The 20,504-nt window shown below is 36.6% G+C and overlaps 2 protein-coding genes across 2 annotated transcripts in view; both read right to left on the reverse strand.

Moving 5' to 3' along the window:
- The window catches only part of LOC136027457 (rab GDP dissociation inhibitor beta-like), a 91,466-nt gene that overhangs the window by 58,342 nt on the left and 12,620 nt on the right, over positions 1–20,504 (reverse strand). The gene's annotated exons all lie outside the window — the stretch shown is intronic.
- Positions 1,129–19,222, reverse strand: LOC136027739 (26S proteasome non-ATPase regulatory subunit 10-like). The gene is made up of 2 exons (XM_065705194.1): positions 18,419–19,222; positions 1,129–1,329 (listed from the first exon to the last, which is right to left on the reverse strand). The coding sequence occupies exons 1-2, from the start codon at positions 19,220–19,222 to the stop codon at positions 1,129–1,131; spliced, it is 1,005 nt and encodes a 334-aa protein (XP_065561266.1).

A 20,504-nucleotide genomic window follows, 5' to 3' on the forward strand; every position in this document is an offset into this window, starting at 1 on the left:
TCTGCTAATGTAATCATAGATGTCCTGGCAGAATTCTTCGATGTCTTCAGGTAGCTTCTGACTTGCTGCAGTAGCAAACAAATGGATTGAATGGCATACGCACCTGAGGACAAATAGGTTCGGTAAGTAAAGTGAAAGCTTTGCTTGCAGACCCCCTTGTCTTCCCATCGTGACAGATGCATTGTCTGATGTAAAACCGATCAGATTCTGCTCTGGTACTGCAATTTCTTTAAGCAGAAGGTTTGTTAACACTGTGAGTAGATCTCCAGCTATGAACTGCTGTGGTTCAATCAGATTCAAGAATGAGTCTTTCACAACTTTCTTCCATCTACCAATATGATTTTCCTTCACTTCATCAATGTGACGAACTACAACCACTAGGCTTTTGGAATTACTTACATCAGTACTCACGTCGATTATTAAAGAAAAACAGTTTTTTTTCATGAGATTGCACAAGTCATCAAACACAACTTTTACAATTATCGAATTGATCACGTGTGTGGTTTTCTTGCAATCACATTGAACTCCCTTTGCAATATGAAAGTCAGGAAAAGCCCTCATCAAGGTTTCAGAAAGCTCCTTCTTGATGTTGATTGACAAGTTATGGTGCACCACAAATCAACTTAAAATTAATTCCACCTGTCTGATTTTTTTTGGTTACTCGAGAGTCTGTCATCGTTTGCTTCCAGAGCATCTGCAATAAACTGGTATTGCGTTACAAGTCAATGTTATACAAAATGCAGTGCAGGTTTTCTTTGGGCCCTTTACCAATTTAATGTTTACCCTCGGGGTCGATATTGCAGTTAGATGTCAATGTTTCTTTGTCTAATTTCTTACTTCTGGTACCCTTTTTCGCTACAGAAGCTTTTCAACGTTGAGCTTCTGCAACCGATTTTTCAGCAACTGAAGGTTCTTTGTCTTGGGAAGTGCTGCCGAGACTATCAACAACAGTTTCTACAGTTGAGATCTCTATGTTACCTTCTGTTTCTCTTTTTATGTAAGGACTTATCAACTGCCTCACCTCTGAGTCTGTTAACACCCTCCTCATAGCGATATGAGGAGATTGGTCTCTAATATTTGTCAAAATATCTGATCTTTTGTCTTCTTCACTGGTATCACAATTGTCGATCAATATGCCTTTTGTTTCTCCGACTGTTTCTCAACTCTATTCTGAGAGCTTTCAGTTTCTCGTCTGCTGCAACAGAGGTGAGAAATAGGGCCTGTAGGAATGAGAGGATGATCCTTACTGACATTTGCAGTTTTGGTCCGAGGTATATGTATCCCAACAGGCTTGAAAAAGTGGTCAATAGATGGCTGTTCTTTGCTCATCTAAAACAAACAAAAAATGAAAACAAATATTTTACAATCACTTATTTTTATCATGCTCATTACGTTCAGTCAGAAATTGAAGCAAACAGGTTGACTTCTGTCAAACCTTAGTTAGAAAAATAAATATACCACTTGAGCCAACACTGATCGTTATGACTGACGTATATGGCTATCCGCGCTTAATTTCACAATGTAACTAATTGCTTACACAAAAACTGAAACAATTGAGTAAATATATAACCTAAATAACATTTTTCACGATTCAAGGTGGCATTTCAAATGAAAATAGCAAGAGAATTCACCTTAGTATGAATTTTTGTAGGGGGGGGGGGGTCACTAACTCCAATTTGGGGGAAAGCCTATGTCAAATACTGGGTATATCTATTGTTTGTGCCAAATGCTAGACACTGAGACCCAATAAAATATTGGTGATTTGAGTGAAAATTTGAGTGGTGATTTGAGAAATCACCCAATCATAGTTCATCTGTAGTGACGTAAGTCAGGGTTAGGGTACCAACAGCTATCTAGTGTTTGGCATAGGGTATCCAGCTTTACCCAACGACAAGTCGCCATAATTAATTTAAACTACCTAAACTGCTTGAATTCCTGATTTATTTTGTTTTAAAAAAAAACTCGGTAAATTATTAAATACTGAGTTTAAAATTAAACTAGGAATTGAATCAAATTCCTGAAATTTTTGAATACCGAAAGGTAGACTAGCCTAGACTCTTCTATAGCAATTGAACGGCCTCTCAGCTACATCACAATTATTTTTAGCCTGATTTCTGAATATTTATGTCATTTTCTGCGGATTTAGTTTTAGTATCATGTCATTAAAGTTAAATATGAATTTCTGCTCATTGAATGTGTTTTCTCATCGTATGATTTTTTTCGCCTCTATTTACCTGACTGAACATTGAATTCCTGAGAGGCCACTGTTCAATTGCTGTAGAAGAGTATAGGCTAGTCTGCCTTTCAGCATTCATCAATTTCAGTAATTTAATTCGATTCCTAGTTAAAACTCAGTATTTAATAATTTACTGTTTTTTTTCAAAAACAAAATCCATCAGGAATTCAATAATTTTAGGTAATTTAATTTAATTATGGCAACTCATCATTGATACCATCATTTGCTTTAACACAAGGCTAAAAAAAACAAAATATGTTTGTTTAGATGTTTTGGAGAATATTCCAGAGCCAATTTCTATAGAGTATACGCTGAACTCTCTCATATACTTGGGATTTCAGGCACAATTATTCTTCTGATTACGTTGAAACTGCATTGAACTGAGTTCCTTACTCTGAAGCAAGGTTTTAAGATTCTGGTTTTTAAGACTCAGGTTTTTAAGACTCAGATAATAATTGTTAGCACATTCATAAAAACTAATTGGGATTCTAATGAGTATACATATTTTATACAGGCTGTACGAAAATTCTTATTGGTTTTTTAACAAGGTTCAAAAGCAATAAGGAATTCGACGTTGAATCAGGTAAATAGAGGCAAAAAAAATTCATACGATGAGAAAACAAATTCAATGATACAACTACAGAAGAGAGAATAATGAGGACTTTTTTCCCAAGACAGTGAACCAACAAAACCTATTTGAATATTTCGGTCCTATATCTAAGGGCAGAAATATTCATCAATTTTCAGCAAAGAAAATAATAAACAATTAAACACTTACAATAAAAGTGTTTGGTTAAAAATCGATTTTTTTTTTAAAGTAGCCTTGGCATCATTACTTCTTAACGAAAAGTTCAGCCAAGACTGTGTGATAAAAGCTAATATTTTACAAGCTAAAAAGGTTCACTCATTGAACTAACTGTATTTTTTAAAATTGGAATAATTTCTTATTGTAATATTTGTCTTCTCTGTAGCTAATCTTGTAATTCTTTTGGGATTGGGCTTGTTTTTATTCGTTCCTATTTTTGTTTTATTTTGAATTAGATTATTTTCTGTAATTAGTTTTGTGTACATAGGGTTGAGTGTGCATTCACCCAAGTCTCTATTTAGGGATGTATTATTATTTAAGTTTTGTTTGATTTTGATTGCCTCGTGGACAGATTGTTTGATTCCTAGGTCATTGCTAATTAGAATTGTTTCGTCAAATAGAATATAATGGTTTGGATTTTCAAAAATATGATTGCTTAAAGCTGAATCGAAAGATATTTTCTGCTGATGCAAATTTTGGTGGTTCGAACCCCCCAAAATTTAGGAACAAGATTACAGCAACACAAAGAAAGTATTGAAAAAGCATTAAAATCCAGAAAAAATTCCATATCTTTCGATTTCGATTTCGAATAATAATACATCCCTAAATAGAGACTTGGGTGAATACACACTCAACTCTATGTACACAAAACTAATTACAAAAAATAATTTAATTTAAAATAAAACAAAAATAGGAACGAATAAAAACAAGCCCAATCCCAAAAGAAGTAAAGATTAGCTGCAGAGAAGGCAAATATTGCAATAAAAAATTATGCCAATTTTTAATAAATACAGTTAGTTCAATGAATGAACCTTTTTAGCTTGTAAAACGTTAACTTTTATCACACAGCCTTGGCTGAACTTTTCGTTAAAAAGTAATGAATCCAAGGCTATTTGTTTCTTTGTATTACTTTTGCTGTTTTTCTTTTGTAGTTTACTCCACTTAACCTCTGTTTTGAGAAGTGGGTGATAAATAAATAAATTAATTAATTAATTTTAAAAAAAGAATGGATTTTTCACCGAAAGCTTTAATTTTTTTTCGTTTTATTGTTTATTATTTTCTTTGCTAAAGACGGCCCTTAGATATAGGGCCGAAATATTCAAATAGGTTTTGTTGGCTCACTGTCTTGGGAAAAAAAATTGATTGATCATCGTATGATTTTTCTGCCTCTATTTACCTGACTGAACATTGAATTCCTTATTCCTTTCGAACCTTGTTAAAAAACCAATAAAAATTTTTGTACAGCCTGTATAAAAATGCGGTTCAAGCCCTCTTTCTGGGGTAATAACGAAATAAATTTCTTACCACCCAATATTACGCAAAACAAGCACGACACCCATGCACAAGCACGACACCCGCAACAAGCTACAACCATACCATCCTGGAGCAACACAACGATACAGGAAATTACTCCGACAATATTTCACCGCTCATTTTAATTTATAGTTTTATATATTGCAATCATTTATTTTGATATTCTGGAAAAAATTGTTTGTCATTTGAAAAGGCAAACTTATTTGGAACTCTTTTCGCTAACAAGCTAACATCAAATAATAATAGCAAAACTACCCAAACTTCCAAAAATCCCACGAACAAGCCTTGCATAAGCTCTAAGTATATAACTAAACCATTCACATTGTCTGCAGTTAGAAGACAAGTGACAATGAGAATCCATTTACAGAAGCATCTATGAAATTGTTTAAGTTTTCATTGCGCAGATAGCTCAGTGTTTGTTCAGCACATTCATGTGGTAACTCGGCAAATCTATTAAAGAGAGAACTGAAACTTCTACTGCCTAGTTCAAGAAGCAATTTCCTTTCTATACACTTTCTGAAACGGCTTTTTATTATTGCATTATACATTAAAATTTTGCTTTCCAGTTTGCTGGTCTCAGTAAACTTTTCAAAGAATATTCATTCATCGTCTATAGTTCTATTGAGTTTATTCCGATGGTAAAAACGTCACAGAAAAAAGTATTTCAAAATATTTTCTCACTCCCAATTTGTTCTAGTTCTCTATAGAATTTGTCTGAAAGAGTTTTGTTTCTGAAACGACTTTTTATTATTGCATTATACATAAAAATTTTGCTTCCCAGTTTGCTGGTTTCAGTGAACTTTTCATAGAGTTTTCATTCATCGTCTATAGTTCTATTGAACTTAATCCTTTGGTAAAAAATGTCATAGAACGAAATATTTCAGACTATTTTCTCACTCCTCATTCTTCAAATTTGTACAAAATACCTCTTTCAAATTTGTTTGAGAGCGATATGTTTCTTTCACTTACATATAAATTTACTTCTTTAAGTTTTGAAATGGGGCTTGCAAGCACGACAATAATATCATCAACAACACGATAGACAGCTATTTCAAAAGCTTTAAGGTCTTTTTATCTGTAATATTTATGTCAGATCCATACTTCAGAAGAGTTGTAACAAGCTCTTTATCTTCAGAAAAAATAGCATAATGAAGCGCTGTCAAGTCATCCTTGTCCTTAAAGTTTACATAGGCTCAATATTTAAGAAGACATTCAACAGTCTCTTAGGATCCAGCTACAAAAGCTGAATGAAGAGGGCTTTCTCCATAAATACTTCTTATATTGACATCAGCGTCATACTTTAAAAGACATTCAACAGTCTGTGTGTATTGTATTGTCTGTATAGCTTAATTCTTTCTGGTTTTATACAACTCTCCAAAATCAAACTATATGTCTACGAAAACTTAAAACATTTTCAGCTACTCTACTTCAACGTAGCGATCCGTAGCTCACTAATCTACTGACCACTTCTACATCAGTCCATAATAGACCAATGCTTCTAAGTAAAAATTAGTTCAAAATTTTATGTTTAACCAAATTAGAGAAAAGAAAAGTCGTAATACTTACGTAATGATGACTAACTGCACTGAGAGTATAACTAAAGTTATAAGAATTGGTCTTGAAAAATATGAACACTTGTTTTTAATGTAACTTAAAAATTATCCTTAAATTTTTTAAAAGGACTAGCTGTTGGGGTGGCGCTTCGCGCCACCCCAACACCTAGTTGGTGGGGCGCTTCGCCCCCCCCCCCGAGTCCCCTCGAGCGCGTAAGTCGTTACGCGCATAATTAGTTACGTGCCATTGTAGTTGTGTCCCTGCGTCCCACCTGTGAATATAGATAGATTTATATATGTGTTTCAAACTACGTAAAACTTGCGAATATACAACATTCTTGGCTTTCCCATTGTCTGTGCACATACAAAGCCTTATGTACTAATAATGACGTCATATGCAAACGCTCTTTTTACAAACAAACAAACATGCATACACACAACTCGTTTTTATATAGATAGATAGATAGATAGATACAATACAAATTAACTGCGTAAAACTTGCGAATATACAACATTCTTCGCTGTCAAATTGTCGCTATATATAAATAGATTGTCAGGTTTACCGACCCTCGAACATGCAACGTACAATTGTCCATGGGAAAAACAATCAGTATTAAGATCTATACCACATTTTTCTAATGATTGACCTTGAGCTTTGTTAATGGTGATTGCAAATGCTAATCGAATTGGGAATTGCAATCTTTTAAATTGAAAAGGCAGATCCGTTGGAATCATGGGAATGCGAGGAATAAGAACAGCCTCACCCTCAAAAGGCCCTGTCAAGATTGTGGCCTCTATTAGGTTTTCCATTGTTTTTTTTTACGGCAAGTCGCGTGCCATTGCAAAGCTTTGGTGGGTTGATATTTCTTAAAAGTATTATTGGTACGCCTATTTTTAGTTGTAGCACGTGTGGTGGAAACCCTGAAAGGTCTATGGAATTTAAAAATTCAGATGGATAATTAACTGCTTCATTTGGTTCCAAAACTGTGTCGACTGACTTGTAAAGGACTGCCTGGTCTCGAATCTTGGTCAAAACAATATTGTTGATTTCGTGGACGTCTATATTTTTGGGTGCGAGAATCGCTCTTTCACTTAGCCATTTATTATTTTTTTAATTTTTTAGAATATTCGGAAATACTTTTTCAATCAATTCATTTTTGGACGGCACTAAATTACAGAAATCAGCAGGTAGTTGTATACGTCCTGAAATTGAGTCTACTGGGAGCTTTCTGTTTCCAATTGCCAGCAATTGATCTGAAAATGTTTGACCAGAGTCATCGTTTTGCAATCGGACACGCATATTTGTAGTTAATTTTAATATTTTTACGTGTGCCCATAAATTAGAATTTTTCAGGCAAGCATTCATTTCGTCTGCAGGAGTTGATCTAGGTATTATAGGTAATGTTTGCCTGAAATCTCCCGCAAGCAATATTAATGTGCTGCCAAAGGGTTTCGACTTGCCTCTCAAATCTTTCAAGCATTGATCCAGAGCCTCGAGCGATTTTTTGTGTGCCATTGTGCACTCATTCCAAATAATAAGTTTGCATTGCTGCAATACTTTACCCATCCCAGATGATTTGGAAATATTGCACGTGGGAGTTTCTGTAGAATGCAAATTCAGAGGCAATTTCAAAGCGGAATGAGCAGTTCTTCCATCAGGCAGCAATGTTGCGGCTATTCCGGACGACGCAATTGCCAACGCTATATAATTTTTTGATCGAATTGATGCCAGAATCAGTTTTATCACAAACGTTTTACCAGTACCTCCTGGCGCATCCAAAAAGAAAATTTCTCCAACGTTGTTATCGACACAATGCATTATCGTATCATAAATGTCTTTTTGTTCCGACGTTAACTTGGAAATGTTATTTTGTACATACGACAATAGATCACTCGTACTGTAACTTTGTTCACGATCCAATTCTACATATGTCGAAACAGCAGCGATACGGTTAGGTGAAGGCATTCCCAAATCCTGAAGAGGTTTGTTTGCCATACGTACGCACAAATCTTCTATAATAACTAAAGTGTAGTTATAAATTTCTGATGTAAAATCAAAAGTCATATCTGACGTCTCTAACTGTTTTCGATGGAGTATATCTTCGGACATTTTTGACTTATATTTTTCCCATAACTCTGTAGGAGCTGATGGAGAGCAAGTTGTTAAAATGATGCCAAACAATGCAAGAATTTGACTTTGGGTTGACGTTTCGCAGGCGTCATTGATGCAGTTATCCCAGTGTTGGTCATTCTCCAATAAATTCAGAGCTTGGCATGCACTACGGTAAGTGTCATGTATAGTACCGTTTACAGTTCTCAAATACTCAAAGGATGTCGGACCGGGTACATTCACCAAAAGCAGGCGTAGAAAGAAGCATTCATGTTGATTGGGGTGAACGGTGTAGAGTCTTCCTATCGTGGTATCTTTGAAGATGGTAGGTTGGCCGTCGACTGACTTACCCTGTTTTCGACGTTCAAATACTTTATTTTTAGTATTCCACGTGTAATACGAAGGCACTTCAGTATACAGCAGTTTTTTTGCAAAAGAATCATTTTTGCAAAGCGAAAAAAAAGCTGTTAATGTTGTATCCGGTGGATTCAGGGCTCTTTGTTGCACGTTGGTTTCCGTGAAATAAACACGTTGACCATTCTGTAAATGTACCGCTAAGTGAACAACAGCTGGACTACGTTCATGTATCGGAAATGAAAGAATTCGCCAAACAGCTTCATTACTGCTTATGTATCTTCCAGCCTGATATTGTACGATTTCGTTGAAATCTTCGATTTCGGGCTGCAAGCCAAAAACTGCCATGTCACTGCCTTTGTTGACGTATTTACATATGTATTTGATTACCTTTACGGAGTTACAGTATTCAACGTTTATGTGTGCATTAAATGTTTTTGATAATAATGGGGAATATGGAACAACCCACTGGTTATCTACTTCGATGGTGGTACCGTTACGCTTCTTTATTATTGCTGTCTTACCGCCATCTTCAGTAGATCTTCTTTTATATTGTGGGTAACCATCATTGCCAGTAATTGTCTTTGATACTAAAAGTCGAGGATATTGCTTTGTGCACCTTCCTCTGGCCATGCATGGTGAATTTTTGTTCAGTGCACCGCAAGGTCCATGTATCATATTTTTTACAATAATATCATGTAACCCCTTATCGACATTTTTATCAGGTACTAGCTGTTGGGGTGGCGCTTCGCGCCACCCCAACACCTAGTTGGTGGGGCGCTTCGCGCCCCCCCCAAGCCCCCCGCGCGCCATATTAGTTACGCGCCATATTAGTTACGCGCCATTGTAGTTGTGTCCCTGTGTCCCACCTGTGAATATAGATAGATTTATATATGTGTTTCAAACTACGTAAAAATTGCGAATATACAACATTCTTGGCTTTCCCATTGTCTGTCCATATACAAAGCCGTATGTACTAATAATGACGTCATATGCAAACGCTCTTTTTAGAAACAAACAAACATGCATACACACAACTCGTTTTTATATAGATAGATAGATAGATAGATACAATACAAATTAACTACGTAAAACTTGTGAATATACAACAGTCTTCGCTTTCCCATTGTCTGTGCGTATAAATAGATTGTCAGGTTTACCGACCCTCAAAGATGCAACATACAATTGTACATTGGTAAAGCAATCTGTATTAAGATCTATACCGCATTTTTCTAGTGATTGCCCTTGAGCTTTGTTGATGGTGGTTGCAAATGCTAATCGAATTGGGAATTGCAATCTTTTAAATTGAAAAAGCAGATCCGTTGGAATCATGGGAATGCGAGGAATAAGAACAGCCTCACCCTCATAAGGCCCTGTCAAGATTGTGGCATCTATTAGGTTTTCCATTGTTTTTTTTTACGGCAAGTCGCGTGCCATTGCAAAGCTTTGGTGGGTTGATATTTCTTAAAAGTATTATTGGTACGCCTATTTTTAGTTGTAGCAGGTGTGGTGGACACCCTGAAGGATCTATGGAATTTAAAAATTCAGATGGATAATTAACCGCTTCATTTGGTTCCGAAATACAAATTAACTGCGTAAAACTTGCGAATAAACAACATTCTTCGCTGTCCAATTCTCGCTGCATATAAATAGATTGTCAGGTTTACCGACCCTCGAACATGCAACGTACAATTGTCCATGGGAAAAACAATCAGTATTAAGATCAATACCACATTTTTCTAATGATTGACCTTGAGCTTTGTTAATGGTGATTGCAAATGCTAATCGAATTGGGAATTGCAATCTTTTAAATTGAAAAGGCAGATCTGTTGGAATCATGGGAATGCGAGGAATAAGAACAGCCTCACCCTCAAAAGGCCCTGTCAGGATTGTGGCCTCTATTAGGTTTTCCATTGTTTTTTTTTACGGCAAGTCGAGTGCCATTGCAAAGCTTTGGTGGGTTTATATTTCTTAAAAGTATTATTGGTACGCCTATTTTTAGTTGTAGCACGTGTGGTGGAAACCCTGAAAGATCTATGGAATTTAAAAATTCAGATGTATAATAAACCGCTTCATTTGGTTCCAAAACTGTGTCGACTGACTTGTAAAGGACTGCCTGGTCTTGAATCTTGGTCAAAACAATATTGTTGATTTCGTGGACGTCTATATTTTTGGGTGCGAGAATCGCTCTTTCACTTAGCCATTTATTATTTTTATAATTTTTTAGAATATTCGGAAATACTTTTTCAATCAATTCATTTTTGGACGTCACTAAATTACAGAAATCAGCAGGTAGTTGTATACGTCCTGAAATTGAGTCTACTGGGAGCTTTCCGTTTCCCATTGCCAGCAATTGATCTGAAAATGTTTGACCAGAGTCATCGTTTTGCAATCGGACACGCATATTTGTAGTTAATTTTAATGTTTTTACGTGTGCCCATAAATTAGAATTTTTCAGGCAAGCATTCATTTCGTCTGCAGGAGTTGATCTAGGTATTATAGGTAATGTTTGCCTGAAATCTCCCGCAAGCAATATTAAGGTGCTGCCAAAGGGTTTCGACTTCCCTCGCAAATCTTTAAAGCATTGATCCAGAGCCTCGAGCGATTTTTTGTGTGCCATTGTGCACTCATCCCAAATAATAAGTTTGCATTGCTGCAATACTTTACCCATCCCAGATGATTTGGAAATATTGCACGTGGGAGTTTCTGTAGAATGCAAGTTCAGAGGCAATTTCAAAGCGGAATGAGCAGTTCTTCCTCCAGGCAGCAATGTTGCGGCTATTCCGGACGACGCAATTGCCAACGCTATATCATTTTTAGATCGAATTGATGCCAGAATCAGTTTTATCACAAACGTTTTACCAGTACCTCCTGGCGCATCCAAAAAGAAAATTTCTCCAACGTTGTTATCGACACAATGCATTATCGTATCATAAATGTCTTTTTGTTCCGACGTTAACTTGGAAATGTTATTTTGTACATACGACAATAGATCACTCGTACTGTAACTTTGTTCACGATCCAATTCTACACATGTCGAAACAGCAGTGATACGGTTTGGTGAAGGCATTCCCAAATCCTGAAGAGGTTTGTTTGCCATACTTATGCACAAATCTTCTATAACAACTAAAGTGTAGTTATAAATTTCTGATGTAAAATCAAAAGTCATGTCTGACGTCTCTAACTGTTTTCGATGAAGTATATCTTCGGACATTTTTGACTTATATTTTTCCCATAACTCTGTAGGAGCTGATGGAGAGCAAGTTGTTAAAATGATGCCAAACAATGCACGAATTTGACTTGGGGTTGACGTTTCGCACGCGTCATTGATGCAGTTATCCCAGTGTTGGTCATTCTCCAATAAATTCAGAGCTTGGCATGCACTACGGTAAGTGTCATGTATAGTACCATTTACAGTCCTCAAATACTCAATGGATGTCGGACCGGGTACATTCACCAAAAGCAGGCGTAGAAAGAAGCATTCATGTTGATTGGGGTGAACGGTGTAGAGTCTTGCTATCGTGGTATCTTTGAAGATGGTAGGTTGGCCGTCGACTGACTTACCCTGTTTTCGACGTCCAAATACTTTATTTTTAGTATTCCACGTGTAATACGAAGGCACTTCAGTATACAGCAGTTTTTTTGCAAAAGAATCATTTTTGCAAAGCGAAAAAAAAGCTGTTAATGTTGTATCCGGTGGATTCAGGACTCTTTGTTGCACGTTGGTTTCCGTGAAATAAACACGTTGACCATTCTGTAAATGTACCGCTAAGTGAACAACAGCTGGACTACGTTCATGTATCGGAAATGAAAGAATTCGCCAAACAGCTTCATTACTGCTTATGTATCTTCCAGCCTGATATTCTACGATTTCATCGAAATCTTTGATTTCGGACTGCAAGCCAAAAACTGCCATGTCACTGCCTTTGTTGACGTATTTACATATGCATTTGATTGCCTTTACGGAGTTACAGTATTCAACGTTTATGTGTGCATTAAATGTTTTTGATAATAATGGGGAATATGGAACAACCCACTGGTTATCTACTTCGATGGTGGTACCGTTACGCTTCTTTATTATTGCTGTTTTACCGCCATCTTCAGTAGATCTTCTTCTATATTGTGGGTAACCATCATTGCCAGTAATTGTTTTGGGTACTAAAAGTCGAGGATATTGCTTTGTGCACCTTCCTTTGGCCATGCATGGTGAATTTTCGTTCAGTGCACCGCAAGGTCCATGTATCATATTTTTTACAATAATATCATGTAACCCCTTATCGACATTTTTATCAGGTATTTCAGCGGAAATCACATCATCAATTTCGTTTGAAGTAATTTTTTTATGTAGCCAGATTAGTATATGTGCGTGTGGCAAACCTCGTTTTTGCCATTCCACTGAGTACATCCAGCATCGCACTGACCCAAACACTTCATGTTTTACAAGGTAGTTTATCAGTGATTTCAACTTTTGCCGGAAGACACGTGCCGTAATGTCATGCCTATGAACCGCCGATTGTCCTTGAAGTAAAAGCTGCAGTATCTCGTCCCAAGATTGATTACATGTAAATGTAATAAATATATCTGGGCGACCATAGAGACGAACATACGCAATAGCATCTTGAGCATATTCATGCATATGACGGGGACTGCCAGCATATGACGAAGGTAAAATTGTTAATCTTCCAACGTTTGTGGTATTACCGTCATTTATAACTGCATCTCGCAAATGAATGTATTGTTCAGAGCGGAGCTTGGTCTGATTCAGGCGGATATATAGCAAACGTTCTGATTCAATTTTAGCATACATATCCACGACAAATTGGTGAAACAATTCACGGCATTTTAAAATATAATTTTCTTCATCCTGCCGAATCATTAGTCTATAGGAATAATAATGCATTGCACTGCATTTTTTATTCATTTCTTTGTTAGTGGCTGGATTCATCAATTTAATATTAAAGTGATAGCCGTCGGCTCCATCCCAAAAAATGATAGGATATTGTAGGGCATCGTAGCATCGATGAGTTTCAGCAATTCTTAACAACTGAGCGTTTCGCTTATGTAGAATAATATCTCGAGGTAAAAACTGATCACCGACCATAACGATTGCCACTTCGTCGATAGTCGGAGCATTGTATCTACGCACATGTTGGCCAGGAGGCGTTTTGTCAGCGGAAATAACAATTTTATGAGTATCAGTAGGCATCAAATCGATGGCTGTTTTGAACAGACGCACTAAATTATTATTTTCGTGGAAAAGATGTTGCAATTGGGAAACGATTGTCCTTTCAACGTTGGGAGAAATTTCGCAACGTGCATTCAATTCAGAATTTCTATCACTGATGAAGTACAATTGTAAAAATTTATGATTCTCGCCTGAGAATGGTAGAAGGGACCCTGCTTTATGATAAATTTGCCCTTTTACTTTGAAAGTAGACATACATTGATCTGGATTTTCGATTTGGGCTCCAAACGACGTCATTTGGAAACATGAGTTGTATTGTCTGATTTTTGACAAAAAACGCTTAGATTCTGACGCAGTTCCAGTAAGGAAAGTCTTCAATGGCTCTGGTGGTGCAGCCAATAGAGGAAGTTTAACTTTTCCTGAGGCGCAACAGATTCCCATTGTTTCACCATTGAATTTCAAGGCCTTGCAATAGGGACAAATTTTAGACATTGTCCCGATTTGAACACATCTACTCAAGCTATAATCATCGACTGGGTTGTACCTGAATGCCAGGCGATAACTTTCAGATTGCTCTGATTCCTCGGCACGCTTTCTTTTCTTACTTTCTCTATCAGCAGCAAGCCTGATTTCTTGCTGTTCTTGTAATTCCTCGGCACGCTTTCTTTTCTTACTTTCTCTATCAGCAGCAAGCCTGATTTCTTGCTGTTCTTGTGATTCCTCGGCACGCTCTCTTTTCTTACTTTCTCTTTCAGCAGCAAGCCTGATTTCTTGCTGTTCTTGTAATTCCTCGGCACGCCTTCTTTTTTCACATTCTCTTTTAGCAGCAAGTCTGCTTCTGCGTTGCTCTGATAGTTCCTCGGCATGCTTTCTGTTCTTTCTTTCTCTATCAGCCTCAAGCCTGTTTCCCTGCTGGTCTTTTGATTCCTCGGCACGCCTTCTTTTTTCACTTTCTCTTTTAGCAGCAAGTCTGCTTCTGCGTTGCTCTGGTAGTTCCTCGGCATGCTTTCTGTTCTTTCTTTCTCTATCAGCCTCAAGCCTGTTTCCCTGCTGGTCTTTTGATTCCTCGGCACGCCTTCTTTTTTCACTTTCTCTTTTAGCAGCAAGTCTGCTTTCGCGTTGCTCTGGTAGTTCCTCGGCACGCTTTCTTTTCTGACTTTCTCTATCAGCAGCAAGTTTTTTGGCATAGACTCTTTGAGCATCTTCATCAGTCATTGTAAACTTAAACATTAATAGATTTCTACGCGAACATATGTCTTAATAGATTTCTACGCGAACATATGTCTTAATAGATTTCTACGCGAACATATGTCTTATATAACTTGAATGACGTCACCTTCAAAGCAAAAATGACGGCAACTAATTTCATGACGTCAGCCGAAACATGACGTCACCTGATCCACAGATCCACAGATCCACAGACAGACAGACAACTTATTTTTATATATATAGATTTCAGCGGAAATCACATCATCAATTTCGTTCGAAGTAATTTTTTTACGTAGCCAGATTAGTATATGTGCGTGTGGCAAACCTCGTTTTTGCCATTCCACTGAGTACATCCAGCATCGCACTGACCCAAACACTTCAAGTTTTACTATGTAGTTTATCAGGGATTTCAACTTTTGCCGGAAGACACGGGCCGTAATGTCATGCCTATGAACCGCCGATTGGCCTCGAAGTAAAAGCTGCAGTATCTGGTCCCTAGATTGATTACATGTAAATGTAATAAATAAATCTGGACGACCATAGAGACGAACATACGCAATAGCATCTTGAGCATATTCATGCATATGACGGGGACTGCCAGCATATGACGAAGGTAAAATTGTTAATCTTCCAACGTTTGTGGTATTACCGTCATTTATAACTGCATCTCGCAAATGAATGTATTGTTCAGAGCGGAGCTTGGTCTGATTCAGGCGGATATATAGCAAACATTCTGATTCAATTTTAGCATACATATCAACGACAAATTGGTGAAACAATTCACGGCATTTTAAAATATAATTTTCTTCATCCTGCCGAATCATTAGTCTATAGGAATAATAATGCATTGCACTGCATTTCTTATTCATTTCTTTGTTAGTGGCTGGATTCATCAATTTAATACTAAAGTGATAGCCGTCGGCTCCATCCCAAAAAATGATAGGATATTGTAGGGCATCGTAGCATCGATGCCCTACAGAGCGTTTCACTTATGAAGAATAATATCTCGAGGTAAAAACTGATCACCGACCATAACGATTGCCACTTCGTCGATAGTTGGAGCATTGTATCTACGCACATGTTGGCCAGGAGGCGTTTTGTCAGCGGAAATAACAATTTTATGCGTATCAGAAGGCATCAAATCGATGGCTGTTTTGAACAGACGCACTAAATTATTATTTTCGTGGAAAAGATGTTGCAATTGGGAAACGATTGTCCTTTCAACCTTGGGAGAAATTTTACAACGTGCATTCAATTCAGAAGTTCTATCACTGATGAAGTACAATTGTAAAAATTTATGATTCTCGCCTGAGAATGGTAGAAGGGACCCTGCTCTATGATAAATTTGCCCTTTTACTTTGAAAGTAGACATAAATTGATCTGGATTTTCAATTTGGGCTCCAAACGACGTCATTTGGAAACATGAGTTGTATTTTCTGATTTTTGACAAAAAACGCTTAGATTCTGACGTAGTTCCAGTAAGGAAAGTCTTCAATGGCTCTGGTGGTGCAGCCAATAGAGGAAGTTTAACTTTTCCTGAGGCGCAACACATTCCCATTGTTTCACCATTGAATTTCAAGGCCTTGCAATAGGGACAAATTTTAGACATTGTCCCGATTTGAACACATCTACTCAAGCTATAATCATCGACTGGGCTGTACCTGAATGCCAGGCGATAACTTTCAGGTTGCTCTGATTCCTCGGCACGCTTTCTTCTCTTACTTTCGCTATCAGCAGCAAGCCTGATTTCTTGTTGTTCTTGTGATTCCTCGGCACGCTTTCTTTTCTTACTTTCTCTATCAGCAGCAAGCCTGATTTCTTGCTGTTCTTGTGATTCCTCGGCACGCCTTCTTTTTTCACTTTCTCTTTTAGCAGCAAGTCTGCTTTCAGGTTGCTCTGGTAGTTCCTCGGCACGCTTTCTTTTCTGACTTTCTCTATCAGCAGCAAGTTTCTTGGCATAGACTCTTTGAGCATCTTCATCGGCTTTTGCCATTGTAAGTTCATCAGTCATTTTATACTTAAACATTAATAGATTTCTACGTGAACATATATGTCTTAAATATCTTTAATGACGTCACCGTCATAGCAAAAATGACGACAACTAACTTCATGACGTCAGTCGACACAGAAACATGACGTCACCTGATCCACAGACAGATAACTTATTTTTATATATATAGATAGATATAGATTAAAATTATTCTTTTTGGCCAACCTTCAAGGGCTGAAGGGAGATCAAGTCGCCCTCGGAAAGCTAGGCCCTCCCTATTCTTGTTACTTTTCAACATAATAGCTACGTGGCACAAAGATCGCACAAAGTTCGCAGACGACATAACAATGATAGTACTACAGAAGCAGAACACAATCCTAGACCTACAGGAAATGGTAACGAGACTGGAGCGATATTTTTCGGCAAAAAACTCACCATAAATAGAGCGAAATCAGAAATAATGAGGATTTCATTTTAAAGTATAGGATACGAAATTTACCTAAAATGGGTATACCAGTAATTCAGAAAATGAGAATTTTGGGTGTCATTTTTAACGGTAGATTGACATGGGACGACCAAATAAATCATCTAATTTCCCAAATTATCCCTATACTAAGGTCTTTGGTGAAATTACGCCAGTTTAATCTAAGCAATGATGCAATGCTTACTAACTACAAAACTAAGATGAGACCAATCCTAGAATAAGCCTGCCCAGTCTGGCATGCTGGTTTCACAAAAGATCAAACTAACAAACTTGAGGGAATACAAAAGCGTGCATTGAGAGTGATTTTGGGGGATAAACTGTTACCTTCTGAAGAAAGTCTTGTTCTCACAGGTCTAACAACACTTGAAACAAGGAGGAACGAACTTCTAACGGCTTTTGGACATGGCCTTCTCCCATCACATAAGCATTATGATATCTTACCACCGAACATTACGCAAGACAAGCACGACACCCATTACCGCAACATGCTACAGCCATACACCTCGGAGCAACACAACGATACAGGAAATTACTCCGACAATCTTTCACCGCTCATTTTAATTTATAGTTTTATATATTGCAATCATTTATTTTGATATTCTGGAAAAAATTGTTTGTCATTTGAAAAGGCAAACTTATTCGGAACTCTTTTCACTAACAAATTAACATTAAATAATAATAGCAAAACTATCCCAACTTTCAAAAATCCCACGAACAAGCCTTGCATAAGCTCTAAGTATATAACTAAACCATTCACATTGTCTGCAGTTAGAAGACAAGTGACAATGAGAATCCATTTACAGAAGCATCTATGAAATTGTTTAAGTTTTCATTGCGCAGATAGCTCAGTGTTTGTTCAGCACATTCATGTGGTAACTCGGCAAATCTATTAAAGAGAGAACTGAAACTTCTACTGCCTAGTTCAAGTAGCAATTTCCTTTCTATACACTTTCTGAAACGGCTTTTTATTATTGCATTATACATTAAAATTTTGCTTTCCAGTTTGCTGGTCTCAGTAAACTTTTCAAAGAATATTCATTCATCGTCTATAGTTCTATTGAGTTTATTCCGATGGTAAAAACGTCATAGAAAAAAGTATTTCAAAATATTTTCTCACTCCCAATTTGTTCTAATTCTCTTTCAAATTTTTCTGAGAGTGATATGTTTCTTTCACTTACATATAAATTTGCTTCTTTAAGTTTTGAAATGTGGCTTGCAAGCACAACAGCAATATCATCAACACAACGATAGACAGCTATTTCAAAAGCTGTATGGTCTCTTTTATTTGTAATATTTATGTCAGATCCATACTCCAGAAGAGTTGTAACAAGCTCTTTATCTTCAGAAAAAATAGCGTAATGAAGAGCTGTCAAGCCATAATTGTCCTTAGAGTTAATATAGGCTCCATATTTGAGAAGACATTCAACAGTCAGTGTGTATCCTTTTGAAGCTGCTAAATGAAGAGGACTTTCTCCATGAGATTTTCTTATATTGACATCAGCGCCATACTTTAAAAGACATTCAACAGTCTGTGTGTATCCTTTTGAAGCTGCAAAATAAACTGGACTATCACCAACATTATTTCTTATATTAACATCGGCGCCAGACTTTAAGAGACATTCAACAGTCCTTGTGTATCCTTTTGAAGCTGCTAAATGAAGAGGACTTTCTCCATGAGATTTTCTTATATTGACATCAGCACCAGACTTTAAGAGACATTCAACAGTCCTTGTGTATCCTTTTGAAGCTGCTAAATGAAGAGGACTTCCTCCAGATTCACTTCTTATATTAACATCAGCACCAGACTTTAAGAGACATTCAACAGTCCGTGTATATCCTTTCGAAGCTGCTAAATAAAGAGGAGTTTCGCCATAATTACCTCTTATATTAACATCAGTCCCAGACTTTAAAAAACACTCAACAGTCTGTGAACATCCAGCTAAAGCTGCTAAATGAAGTGGACTTACAAATGAAGTGAACATTTTATTTTATTCTGTTTCTGTAATTGCTTTTTTTCGCCATATATAGGGATGATGACGTCATGACTCCTGTAATTGTATGATTTGCATGCCCTCCAAAATGATGTTAATTAAAATTACGTCATTGTAAACATAGGTTACGGGTTACACCATAATATTACATTGCTGCTATTGCTGCAACTAAAAAATGTATTCTAATTTATTTTGTCAAAAAACAAGTGTTCATATGTTTCAAGACCAATTCTTATAACTTTAATTATACTTTCAGTGATTCAATAATTTCAATGTAACTGAGAGACCACCGTTCAATTGCTGTTGAAGAGTATAGGCTAGTCTGCCTTTCAGCATTCAAAAATTTCAGTAACTTGATTCGATTTCTAGTTTAATTTAAAACTCAGTATTTAATAATTTACCGATTTTTCTTCAAAAACAAAAGCCATCAGGAATTCAGTCAGTTTAGGTAATTCAATTTAATTATGGTGACTCGTCATTGATACCATCATTTGCTTTAGCACAAGACTAATAAAAACAAAATATGTTTGTTTAGATGTTTTGGAGAATATATCAGAACCAATTTCTATAGAGTATACGCTCAATTCTTTCATATTCTTGGGATTTTAGGCACAATTATTCCTCAGATTACGTTGAAACTACATTGAACTGAGTTCCTTACACTGAAACAAGGTTTTAAGATTCTCTAAAGTTAGAGTAGCAAATATTAAATGCAACGTCTCAAAATATCTAATTTAAATAATTTACAAAAATTATATCCATGAGAAAACCTCTTTCTTCAGATCATAATTGTTAGCACATTCACAAAAACTAATTGGAATTCTAATGAGTATACTAAAATATGACAATAGTGCTCAATACAGCAATAACAGTTTGTTGATCAATAGAGATGGTATGATGTAATATTATGGTGTAACCCGTAACCTATGTTTACAATGACGTAATTTTAATTAACATCATTTTGGAGGGCATGCAAATCATACAATTACAGGAGTCATGACGTCATCATCCCTATATATGGCGAAAAAAAGCAATTACAGAAACAGAATAAAATAAAATGTTCACTTCATTTGTAAGTCCACTTCATTTAGCAGCTTTAGCTGGATGTTCACAGACTGTTGAGTGTTTTTTAAAGTCTGGGACTGATGTTAATATAAGAGGTAATTATGGCGAAACTCCTCTTTATTTAGCAGCTTCGAAAGGATATACACGTACTGTTGAATGTCTCTTAAAGTCTGGTGCTGATGTTAATATAAGAAGTGAATGTGGAGGA

Source organism: Artemia franciscana, chromosome 5 (genome assembly GCF_032884065.1).
Source record: "Artemia franciscana chromosome 5, ASM3288406v1, whole genome shotgun sequence".
Lineage (NCBI taxonomy): Eukaryota > Metazoa > Arthropoda > Branchiopoda > Anostraca > Artemiidae > Artemia > Artemia franciscana.

Excerpts from the sequence above, each read along its gene's own strand:
- LOC136027739 (XM_065705194.1), bottom strand. The coding sequence starts at position 19,222 with ATGTTCACTTCATTTGTAAGTCCACTTCATTTAGCAGCTTTAGCTGGA. Across the intron at positions 1,330-18,418 it reads TTAAAGAAGCAAATTTATAT|ATGAGCAAAGAACAGCCATC; the intron begins GTAAGTGAAAGA and ends TGTTTGTTTTAG.